General features: G+C 40.8%; 1 protein-coding gene across 1 annotated transcript in view; it reads right to left on the reverse strand.

Moving 5' to 3' along the window:
* csmd2 (CUB and Sushi multiple domains 2) overlaps window positions 1-12,684 on the reverse strand; it is a 220,733-nt gene that overhangs the window by 86,106 nt on the left and 121,943 nt on the right. Inside the window, exons 16-25 of the mRNA XM_087169817.1 lie at window positions 10,428-10,622; window positions 8,178-8,316; window positions 6,526-6,713; window positions 5,577-5,765; window positions 4,879-4,995; window positions 3,855-4,070; window positions 2,810-2,998; window positions 1,312-1,481; window positions 1,026-1,182; window positions 633-824 (exon numbers count right to left, since the gene is read on the reverse strand). Coding sequence (XP_087025943.1) covers window positions 633-824; window positions 1,026-1,182; window positions 1,312-1,481; window positions 2,810-2,998; window positions 3,855-4,070; window positions 4,879-4,995; window positions 5,577-5,765; window positions 6,526-6,713; window positions 8,178-8,316; window positions 10,428-10,622 — 1,752 coding nt within the window. The remainder of the gene's footprint in view (window positions 1-632; window positions 825-1,025; window positions 1,183-1,311; window positions 1,482-2,809; window positions 2,999-3,854; window positions 4,071-4,878; window positions 4,996-5,576; window positions 5,766-6,525; window positions 6,714-8,177; window positions 8,317-10,427; window positions 10,623-12,684) is intronic.

Raw genomic sequence — 12,684 nt, forward strand, 5'->3', positions numbered from 1 at the left:
AATCTTACATTTTAGCAGAATTAACATAATGTAATATAGAAAACTGTGATGTAAGGGAATAAGTAATAGGTCATAAGTAGTAACGTTGATGTATGGCAGGTTAGAGCATAATAGATAACATTACACTAGATCCCATAAGGCACCTGACATAACCAATGGCGAAAATCACCCAAGTACATTTGATCATATACCGCACATGAAATTTGAAGCACTTTACTTGAAAACTTCCATTTGATCCTACTTAACGCTTCTGCTTCACCACATTTCTGTGGCAGCTTTAGTTCCTAGTTAGTTTGACATAAAGATTTTTCAGACATAATACACTGGCTTATAAAATTTTATGAATCGTTTACGCTTAAACTACCAACAGTATGTAAAATCTTTAGCTACAACTTGGCAGCTACAAGAGTAAAGTGCTGCTAACATGCTAATGCATCATAATAAGAGTCCGATTATATACTCACTTACACTGACAAAGTAAATTCAAGCACCAAACTTAATATAATGCACTGTAATGCAAGCCCAATCAGTAGAACCCAAAGCAATATTAACAAATAAACCAATACTTCAGCCACACAGCATGGTAACACTTGATCAGCATTCATAACATATGAGAAGAGCATCTGACTCACCAACACAGAGTGGGAGGGGGCTGTTCCATGCCCTCCTTTCCCCCCTCAGGCATGTGAGCACCTCTGGGCCTTTCAGAGTGTAGCCTGGGTCACAGCTATACGACACAGTGCTTCCTGCAAAATGCCCTTTGTCCTCCCTCTTGTAGCCAAACTGAGGGACACCTGGATCCTCACATTTGACCAGCTCAAAACCTAAAAGAGAGAGAGAGAGGGAAAGGCAAGGGAGGTACAAGCACAAATATTAGGAGGTAATGGAGAAGGCAGTATGATTGTTATGTAGCAAAGGCAACAAGGAGAGTTAGAAAAAAGAGATACAAGCATACATAAACCATCCTAAGATGTAAATATTAAATTTAAAGCTGGGTGTTTTTTGAGAGGGAGAGCTTTACTCACTAGTGAAGTGCAGTTCAAAGCCTTTACTGGTGTTATCTGCATTGCTGATGAACTCCAACCACATGGAGCTGGAGGTGGAGTTCAGGGTTGTGTCTAGCAGCTCGCTGCCTGTAAACACCCCCAGCAGACGTGCGTTATTACTGCTGCCGTCAAAGACCTGAGAGGGAGCGAGAGAGAGAGAGTGGGAGGAAGGATCTGGATTAAGATGATCAGGTGTGCACACAGATATATACTAACAAGGCAGCATACACACACGGGTGGGGCACATCTCCCCCTAAACCCTCACTTTGAGCATGTCATCCTCTTCCAGTCTGAAGTCTCGTGCTCGTAGCTGGATGCCTTTGCCAGGCTGCGTTTGGATAGAGTAGATGCACTCGTGGTTGTTGCCGTAGTAACCGGGGTAGTTGGGTGAGAGCAGCACCCCTTGCATGCCAGTCACGGATGAGCCGCATTCAGCTAGAGAAAAAGAGAGGGAGCGGGGAGAGACAGAGAGAGAGAGAGAGAGAGAGAGAGAGACAGAGATAGAAGAGGAGATAGGAAGGGAGATGGTGGTGGTGTTGGAGAGAGCAGAGGACATGTCAATCGCTATATGTTTGAAACTCAAGAGTGTATTTATTCATGCTGTCATGCATAGGGAGATGGGAGAGGTGATGGAGAGAGGAATATGGTCACTGACTATACCTGAATGGTGAGTGGCACATCATCATTATCACACTGCAATCTGAATATGATTAACAGTAATTTCAGCTCTATTTGAAAATTGCCTTTTCTGAATCACATCAGTGAGAGAAAGAATTTAAATGAACCCAGATTTTGAGCTTTATGAATGCAGTGAGGTAAGATGAGGTAAGTGATGGGACTGTTTGGTATCAACTTTCTGAAATAAGGGTGAATATGATAGAAGTATGAAAATGAGGATATGTGCCGTCCCTGTCGTCCTTCAAAGATCTGCACTCATCTGGAGGCCAAAACGAACAAGAGCTACAAGCTACAGAAAGCTCACCAGGAGCCAAAGAGGCAGCCAAGTGAATGTTCATAAATTTTTGTCAGGGAATTGCTCGACCCACTTCACACATGCGTAAACACTGGAAAACAAACATTTTCAAACCAATCAGATATTATTGGTGTGGGTAAAGAATATAAATATGACTTCACTAAATGTGTATTTATTAAGCTGTAATTACTTGTTTTCAATACAGTATTAAAATCTTGATGTGTACAAATTACTCTCTGAGTTTAAAATCATGAAAACTGTGCAGTTAGTAAAAGTATTGCCATGAAGTAAGATAAAACACAAGTCGGTCAATCATCATCATGGTCTGTGCTTTACCAATCATTGGGACTATCAGTCTAAAATTAATATTCATACCAACACACAAATGTAGCTCTTAAGGTTTGGTGCATCATAGAATCAACACAATGACCTAAATCTTTGCAGTTTGACCCGTCATGTTTTCCAAGCACTAGCAACGAGCAGCATCAATAATTAACATATTTCAGCTCCTTAATGTCATCCTCATTAGAGCTGCTGCTCTATATAATTTGGACAAAGTCAAAAAGGCTGTTTCTGGGAAGCTATCCAATGAAGACACAAAACGTGGGTGGATGAAGAGATGATAATGAGGAGAATTGAAAGGGAAATGTCTCGTCTTCCAATGTGACCGACAGTTTTGTACATTTCTTAATGAGTGGGTGTATGTTAAAGGGGTGGTGTGGTGTGATGGCATTGTGAAGGGATTACAGGGGGAGTGACAAAAGCCAAAATAAAACATGTGACCACCTACCAACACACCTTGGCAGAGGGGAACTCCACACCCGCCTCCTGCCCCCTAAGCACACCACCCTCGCCGGACCCTCTAGTCGGTAACCTGGGAAACAGGAGAAGATGAGGGCGTCGCCCACGCCATACTGCAGGCCCTTTCTGGTGCTGTAGGGTGGGATTCCAGGGTCCTCACACGGCTCCAGATCATACTCTGCAAAAAGAGACAGAATATAAAGTAAAGGTGTGAATGTACGGTAAATAATGTAATAATGATATGTGGCTTTTTCTTTTCTTTTTTTTTGGTTTTTATTCTTTCCCAGACAATATCACACCATCAATGCAACTTTCTTTGATGTATAAATGTGTGAAAGTGTAAATTTAACATATATTAAGACATGCTTTGAAATGTTTCCAAAAATGATATGGAGGGTAAGTTGAATCCCTTCTAAATTCAATTTCACATCTAAAAATCACAAGACCAATTGTCAGTTATTAAAATTATTCAAGCATCATGTTCCTCAGAGAGGTCATTGTGAGTCATGAAATCGTCATCCATTTAGCCACTGCTTTCCATCCTTCCTGTAAAGCTAAATACTATTTGAGATGAGTATTATTTGTTTTTTTAAACTGTCAGATATGTAATATTCTTTTTACTCCATCCAGGTGTTCATATCAAGAGGCGCTGTGAGAGCAAAAGGAGGTGAAGTGATGCTCTCAGAAGGTAAAGGGCCATCTGTGCTCTATTCTAAAATTAATATATTCTCTTGATGTTAACCATTTAATTTTTCACTCTCAAGTGCATGTGATTACACATTTCCAGAAGACAAACTTGGATGACATGTGGTAGCCTCTTCCTAATCATGCATGGCTGTTTGTGTCAATAACCAATTGAAACAGGCTATTGTTATTAAAAGGTCATGGCAAGTCTCTGATCCCCACTCAGGGGCCTGAGCCGTACACTTTCAGTCTCTTCTAAATGATTAGCGTGTCTCTGCACTGTGACCAGCACTTTCAGCTGACCCTCTCTTCCTCCCCTCAGTGTTTTGAATTACTAAATCCATTCTCACCGGAGAAAGTGATGTTGAATCCCTCGTAGGAAACAGAGAAGTCGGAGAGAAAGCGGATCTGAGCCGTGTAATTTCCAAACAGGCCTGCGCTGAGAGGCGGAGGCAGTGTGGAGCCCGTCAGTCTCCACAGGGGCTGAGAGAAGCTGCCGTTCTCTGTCACCAACAAATGGTCGTGAGGGCTCTCCAGGTGGAAGGTGTGGAAGGTGAACTGGACACCTGAATAAGAGAGGAAGAAAGATCCAGTATGTGTTTTTTTATATACATTTTTTATGTTTGAACCTTTGGATAAGTACAAGTTTTTGTGGCAGCTGTGGCTCAGCTAATGAGAAGTTCGGTGGTTTGATACCCAGCTCCTCCAGTCAGTGTGTTGAAATATCCTTTGACAAGAGACTCAACCCCAAAAATTAATGATGGTGGCTCTTCCATCAGTGTGTGGGTGTGATGTATGTATATGTGTGTGTGTATGGGTGAATGTGACATGTATTTTAAAGCACTTTGAGTGGTCTTTAAGACTAAGTGCAGTCCATTTACCATATTAATATATATGTATAAATAATTTTAGATTTTTGCAATTTGGAATTTGCAGTAAAGGAAGGAAAAAAAGTAATTACACAACAAATCTTCTAATTCAGTCAGAGAAAAATATTTTTCAGTTACAGGCTAGAGTCTTTGGATTCTTGTGAAACTATTGAATATAACATGTGAAAATATTCTCAGTTTCATAATGCATACAGCATTGATTCCCTGTCTTCCTCCCCTACAACTTATCAAACACATTACACTCGCACAGAGCGAGCATCTGCAAATAAGACTGTGTCAATTTGATGTGAGCGCACTACCAAAGGTGACATGACTGGAGAGTCTTCCTGTGGCGCTGTAGCCCTAGGCCAGCCTCTCAGCACTCCAGTCATCCAGAGACAGCTTGTTCGGCAAAATAAAAAGGCCACACGGTAGGGGGAAATGACATTGTAAGGGAAATTGAATTTGACTGCTGCATGTGTTGACACGGAATTTCTCTGCTAACCTTTGCCATGGGAGGTCTCGATTATCCATGTGCAGTTCAGGTTGTGCGGGTAAAAGTCTGGAAAGCCAGGTGACAGGATGGTGCCAACGTTGCCCTGGATATAACCTCCGCATAAAGCTGACGGATGGAAACACGCAGGAGATGGATGAGGGAGAAAAATGAAAAAAGAGCAGAGAGGTGAAATCAGAGAGGGCAAAGATGACAGAAATAAAATTTTCAGAAAGAAATGATGAAACTCGTCCGTGCATTTACAATGTGGTAAAACGCATTTTACCAGAGATGCCCTTCAAAACAGCATAAAAAGGAGTCGTATCATCAATATCATTACAGAGTGGGCAGAAATCAATACTGTCCTTAAATATAAAAGCATTTACAGATGAGGAAAGGGGGAAACATCAAAGGGTAAGCTCACTGTCGTACATATAAAACATTTATGATGAAATGAGGAAGAAACTTCAAAAACTTCTAAAACAAGAGACGTAGAAAGAAAAACTATCATCTTATATGGATTTTATAATAAGTCAGAAATATATAGCAATTTAAATGTGATGCAATATGAAGCAAAGTGCTCAAAATGATTTTTCATGTTTCATCTGCAACAACATACAACAATGAATTCAGCTTTAATCCCATTTATGAATAGGAGGAAATCTGGCAGGCGACTATTCATTTCTAGGTCAATATTACATGGAACATACCATCACAGCTAGGCAGGGGGCGGCTCCACTGAAAATTGGGTTCACATTCTAAAGGCTCTGTGTCGCTAAGTGTGTACCCTGCTTCACAGCTGAATGTCACCAAAGCGCCCACATAGAAGTCATTGCCATGTCGCTGCCCATTGACAGGTATTCCAGGGTCCACACAGTGATCCGACTGTAACTGCAAAGCTACAGAGGGAGGGGACAAAGAAAAGAGGAAGAGAATAAACACACGATCAAAGACACACTGACACATAAACAGAAAATCCACCTGCTTGCAGTGTAATTACGCTTTTATCCTGTTCTCAATAGGTCAAGTGCAGGTCAATGAATTTTAAAAAGGTAGTTTGCATTCTCAAGGCAGTTTTGATAAATTATTTACACAAACATCCTTTATCAGGCTAACAGGAATGAACCAATGAGAAGTTCCAGAGCTCTTTCCCACTCCACCTAGCACTGAGTAGCACTCACTAGTGAATTACTAACCGTAGCCAACCGTAAGTGCAAATTGTTACCGGTTTGGGCAGCACAGGTAGAAATGAGGGGAGGATTATTTTAAGGATTGAATTACAGGATATGTGTGTGTGCATGAGGCAGCGTATATGGAATTTTGAGCACGGCGATGTGTGTGTCAAGGCAGGGATATCTGACAGAATAATCTTATCCCATTTACTTTCTAATTATAGGTGTTCTAATAAGAATGGCTTCATGGTGAAATCGAGAGCCTGCGGACACTGTATTTACAGCCATGACTCAATAGCTTTTACAAGCAAATTGAACAAGGCTTACGGCTGCTCTGTCTCTGATTTGGTCTGTATGTGATGGATTCATTTCTATTAGGGCCTGTGAAGCATGGGTGCATGAGCCCCTGTTTTATAGTATATCTATCCTGTATCTTTGCGTACAGGTTTGACTTTGTGCTCAACTTCACAGGACTCTAAATTCTTACTTTCATAGCGAATACGGAAGCCGATGTCAGAGTGGCTCTTGTCAGTGGAGAAGAGGAGGTACAGGAAGTTGGAGGTGCTGATGAGGAACTGGGGAACCTGGGTGCCCTGGTAACTGCCAATCAGAGGTGAAGACGGGAATCGTCCATCCCGCACCTCAAGGACGTCATAGTTGACCTCCGTGCGGAACCTGAGAACAGGAAACAAGATGTTTTTCACTGTGATTAAAGCAGCATGTCAACTGAAATGGTAAGGATGAGTAGGCGGGTTATGTATTATTATCTGTGGAATGCAGTGTGGCCCTGTGTCAACATTTACATTGTGAATATTTCAAAATAAATTAGTGTTTTTAGTAAATTACAACAAACAGGGTGGGTTCAGTGTGGGTCATTCTTGCCCCTGGGTATTGAAGCGAGTTTATCTGCTTTTGGGCAAATGGGCAACGGCAAATGAAATTTGGGAAAAAATCTACAAGTCAACCAATTATAAAACCAACTGAAAACTGGAGAGATAAAAAATGATCCATATATTCTTGACATCTGGGCTCAATTAAAATCCTACAACAGAGATTGATGCTTGAATGAAGCTTATTCAGCTGAGCTAACACTCATTTAAACAAGATTTTGGCAAAAGTAAAAATGTCTCTGACTTCAAATAAAGTCAGCTCAGAATAATTTTTTTATTTATTTATCAATCTACGAGTTTCTTAAAAAGACCACTGGTAAAGTTCACATTATCAAGTTCTTGCTCAGTGTAATTCTGAAATAAAAAAAGCAACTTTTTATCTTTTCACCAACATCCTGAAACCAGGATGGTTAAATTAATTTTCAAATTTGTATGAGTTCTGACAAAATCCTGAGACATTTGGCATGCTTTGGTGAGTGTGTCTGTGCAGAGTGTGTGCGTGTGCGTGCATACTCATTGTTGTGTGTTTCCGTCTTTGTTGCCAGAGCCACTTCATCTTCAAAGCCATGAATAAATTGCTTAGTTTCAGAACCATGTCATCTAAATGAAGCGGTCTGTGATATTTTATTGATGTTACATAAAAATTAAAGAGAAACAAACATGTTGTATTCATTTTGCATGGTGTTCGTTTTGCATGGCATGTGATCGTGGCAGGGACGAGGATGAGATGGGCTCGCAAGGATAAGCCTAAGTGAAACGCTAATGTGGCGTTTGATCCTGCGACTGTATGTCTCTCTCTTTCTCTCTCTCAAACATCAGGACAAATTACCTCTTCTCCCATCTCTCCGGTTCCCCTTGACAGACCATCTCCATTTACATGCGCATGTACATTGACATACTTGCAGCTCTTGGCTGGGTTTCTGTGTGTGTGTGTGTGTGTGTGTTTGTGTTTAAACTGTAAGGATATCTTCAGATCTTCAGGGAGCGGAGTATCAAATGAAATGATGAAATACTTATGGGTATGTGCTAAATAAAACATAGTGTTATCCTAGTAGGGGCTGTATGTTGATGTGCATTAGATCTACTGCATTACCCCCAGTAAAGGAAAGACAGATGAAAAAGTATTAAAGGAAGTGATAGAAAGCAGAGAGATAAATGAGCGCACATGTTGAAATTGTGAGGAGGTAAAAAGCAGGAAAAATTCAAACTTATTCTGAGAAAAACAAAGGTAGATATCTGGGTGACTCACTTGTCGAAGATGATCTTGATGGGGTAGCCTGGAGGAGCCTCAATGATCCATTCACAGTTAAGGGCCTCCTTATAGAGTTCTGGCCAGCCAGGGGAGAGGATGATCCCACTGGGAGCCCTCAGATCTCCTCCACATGGGGCTAACGGAGAGAGAAGAGGTGAAGAGAGAGAGTAAAAAAAAAAAACAGCTGATGTATGACAATGTCCATAGATGATCCCATGCATCAACTGGGGCTCATCCTTTTTCTTTTACTGCCAGGGTCTATCTAATGTAAATTGGTGACAGCTCACTTCAAGGTTAACCGTACCTCCTAAGAACATGCCTGTAGTTGTACGTGTGTGTGAGTGTGCATGAGCGCAAACACATGCATTACATTCCTCCCCTGATGCTGTTGTCTATAAATCTGTCATCAAACCACTCCTACAAAGGGGCGCTACTGTCGTTCCTATCAAACGGAGAAAATGGTACATCTCTGATCGCTACCATAAAAGACACTTGAGCACATCGACCTCCTCTCCCCTGCCCCTCATCTCTGTTACTGCTCACTTTGCCATGCATCTCTTTAACTGCCTATCCTTAACCAGAACACACAGGCACAGTGGAGGAGCTTAGTTACAGTGCCAGCTCCTCGCTCCCTTTGAAGTGGAATGATTTAATCAGCCAACTCAGCATACTGAAGGACATCTATAAAACGCATTACACTACAAACGCAGGGGTATGATAGATGGTCTCAGAGGAATACAAAGCTGCTGTGGCACACGGGGGGATGTGACATGTTTTAATAATGGTTTCTCCTTTGCGTATCATGAATGGTGAACCTGATTAGGCTCCTTAGACTCCTGGCCATGTCTGCACTAAATGTGCTATGCTGCTGGTGTCCTATTAAACTTAGCTGGTTAACAGCTTTAACTTTATCTTAGCTTTGCCAGCTATATTAGCCTTTTATGGTTTGCTGGAAATAGTTTATTGACTACTGAGTCAGAGAGGGGAAATGGATGGTTCAGCAATCTGTATGTAAGCACAGCATGTCGGCTGCATCAGATACTTCAAAGAACAAAGCTTCGATTTCATCACTAGCCTCAATTCAGATCTCAGTGATCCTTGACATAATATCTTAGAGCACTATTAATTAATCATATCTGCATCAGTTGTAAAAGAAATGGCATTAATACACTTTTAAGAGAATCAGCATTTTCAGACTGATTTCAACAACGACCAATCCACGATTTGGGCTGTTTACAATCTTCAGATGCAGAGATGCTGCATCATTAGTTAGAGTGAACATTAAAACAAACACACTGCCATTTCATCAGTGTGTTGCATATAAGCTATAACACAGTGGGCATCCAGCTGATGAGGTGATAGATCACAGAATAAATGCTTTCAAAAGAAATGATACGCACATGGTCCTCTTAATGAATTAGCCCCTCTACAAGTTTATCCTGGTGGTATCTGGATTTTTTTTTTTTGAGCCATACAGCTGCAGTCGTGTGTACACATTTACACAGTTTGTTGATCTTTGGTGTGAAAAGAAGCAAATGCAACCGCTGCAGCAAACAGAAAATTAGCCTTTCTTCACACTGCACAGTGGAACGGTGCACCACCACACCTATGTCAGTTGAACCTTCCTGCAGCTGCTTTGCAGTCATATGAGGATTTTGCTTTGTATTTCTCTCCAGCAGACTTGCAGTTTTATCTGAAAGTTTTTCAGATCTTGTCTCCACTTCCACAGCTCCCCTTGACTGCCATTTCTTAATGACATTTCGGACAGTGGAATTTTCAAGCTGGAAGTGATTTGATATCTTTTTATAGCCTCCCCTGCTTTGTCAGATCTTCTTGCACATGCCACCATTACTTAAAATTTTTTTTCTTCTGTTTTTGAGTTCATGAAATAAAAAGAAGCAGAGAATTAACATTTAAAGGAGAAGCTCATTTGATGTAATGTTTAACTTAGAAGGTCAACAAAATATGTAATTTATGTGTGCGCAAACCTTTGGACACAACTGTAACTACCAACTCCAGCATAAATACTGAATCAATATATAATATAAAAAGACCCACTCAGCTAGTTAATATTTACAACCAATATTAAAAACTCTCAGTAAATCTAAGGATGTTACTTTTCATACACTAATATGTATCTCCAGCACGAAGCTTCATCTGATGCCACCTAATGAAAAGAAAAACATTGTTGGACTGTGTAGCCAAAATGTCCTGGTTGTCACCAAAGGTAACCCCTCCCTCACCTACCTTCACAACGGGGAACAGCGTTGTCCCACACCACGTTGCCATCCTTGAGAATGCAGGAGATGGTCTGAGAGCCATGGGTCTTAACGAAGCCCTCTTCACACAGGAATGAGATGGAGCTGCCCAGCTGAAGGCTCTCACCAAATCGCTTCCCATTAACAGGAACACCTGGGTCTGGGCACTCGTTGTGGCGAAATGCTATGGGAAATTTAGAGAGAAGATGGGTTTAGCATGAAGGAGACAGATATAGGGATGGAAAAAAAAAAAAAAAAAAAAAAAAAATGCTTTTCTAATTCCTAAAAACTGATTAAATTTTTTAAAAGAAATTAAAAACAAAGTGTCACTTGCATGAAAACATACAAAAAAAAGAACAGATCACATGTAATTCTGCTGGTATTAATCCTCATCACATATTAAATACTCGCTGCGAAAATGCTAATTTCCATGGAGATTCTAAAATAATTACCCAAGTTTCTTGACAAAACTTTTTCCCTCTACTGTCAGCGTTTAGCATTGCCAGCATTTAACAAGAAGAAATTAGTTTCACTTAGTGAGTCACATTGATTCACCCTGCTGCAGTAATTCTAGCGGGCGGGAAACCACACCGTATGCAAGATCATCAGTGCCAGATGACGCCGCTGAGCGATACGCGGAGCAAACGAAGGAAAATTGTTTTTCATACATCCCCAAAAACTTTATCTATCAGACTTCTCAATGAGTAGGCACCGGTTAGAAAAGGCCACGCAGTCACACAAGAAGAGGCATAACCCTGGAAACAAAGCATGTAAACAAATACATCACCTTTGCCACTATCTCTCTCACTTACTCTCTCGCTCTCACTCTTGTACACACACACGCTGGGGAGGTGACACGTGTAGGTGTTGATGAATCCCTCTTCTTTATCCATTGGACCCAAACAGAGTGCCAGCCACACCTCATCCATCACAATCATCTTATTTATTAACGTGCCAAAAATCCCCTCAATACAGTTTGGCATGTCCTTAATTAACATGAATGATGGAAGTTGTCCGCTCGGCCCCACAACCCCCTAAAAAACAGTCCTGCAGTTAGATGACACTGTTCTCGGGAGCTAACCGTCATCTCCAATTAACTGCTCTTGACATTCATTCACCGTGCTGCATCGCTTATTTATTTATTCATCTAACTTGCTAATTAATGCATTAGCCACCATGTGTTGTCCACATTGTGGCTTTGCAGAGGCACCTGGGCTGAGCTGATGGCATGGGTGCAAATGAGCTAGAGCCAGTGCCCAAAGAGCATTCTGGGTAGGCTGGTGGAAGGAGATGATATTAGGGGGGGTACAGACTACAGAGCACATTGTAATTAGAAATACCAGCCACCGTAGAGTAGTGGATTAAATGAACATACACATTATAAATAGGAACATTTTACTAAAAAATAAAAAATTTGCTCTAATAATTCTAATATCAAGTTACTCCCCGCTGCTACAATAAGAACCACCAAACTGCTTAAGTATTAAAAGTAAAGACAGTTTGTATAAACAGTTTGAATGAACATTTTGCCCAGAGTAAAGCCTCATGCTAAATCCTTTAGAAGCAGGCAGGTTTGGATCAGACTGAGATGATCAGATTTCACGTTTTACTCCTCTTTATATCATGATTTAAGGGCTACTCACGTTAGTAAAATGTCCTTCATTTCTGTTGAGTGGTTGGAAGATTATGAAAACCTGAGCTGTGTTTTAGAGAGGGAGCCTTTTTTAATGGAGGATTTTATTTGCAGTTTTGTTAAGTTCTTGTCTGACAAACTGCATTTCTACCTAACTAACTAATTACTAAAAACACTATGTTCTCCAGTAGTTAATACCAGTGTCTTTTAGTATAATACTGTTGTTGACTAAGGCTGAGAAGTATAAACTAGAAGATATGAAAATAACAAACTGTAAAAGTAAAAAATAATGTTATTGCCTGTGTGAAAGTGAGTCACTGCAAGTAATCGTAATTCTAAGTCTCACTGAAACAAACCTCCTAACGGCACCTTAACTATAAAAAGCTTTGTGGCTTCATAAGTTTAGGGTTAGACACTTTGCATGGAGATATTTATTTTGGGATGTGGAAAAATGCAAAAATCAGGCTCATTACACAATAGTGCACATGCAATGAATTCAATAACACTGCTGCCAACCCCTCATGGTACAGTATATCCATGAAATGGGCTTACCAGCACGCAGCCAACATGTACTGCGTTAAAACCCATCTGGAATTTCCTCAGAAGTCAGCAG

The sequence above is a fragment of the Seriola lalandi genome, unplaced genomic scaffold, assembly GCF_002814215.2.
Source record: "Seriola lalandi dorsalis isolate HSWRI2012SDOR001 ecotype SW California unplaced genomic scaffold, Sedor1 jcf7180002054916, whole genome shotgun sequence".
Classification (NCBI taxonomy): Eukaryota; Metazoa; Chordata; class Actinopteri; order Carangiformes; family Carangidae; genus Seriola; species Seriola lalandi.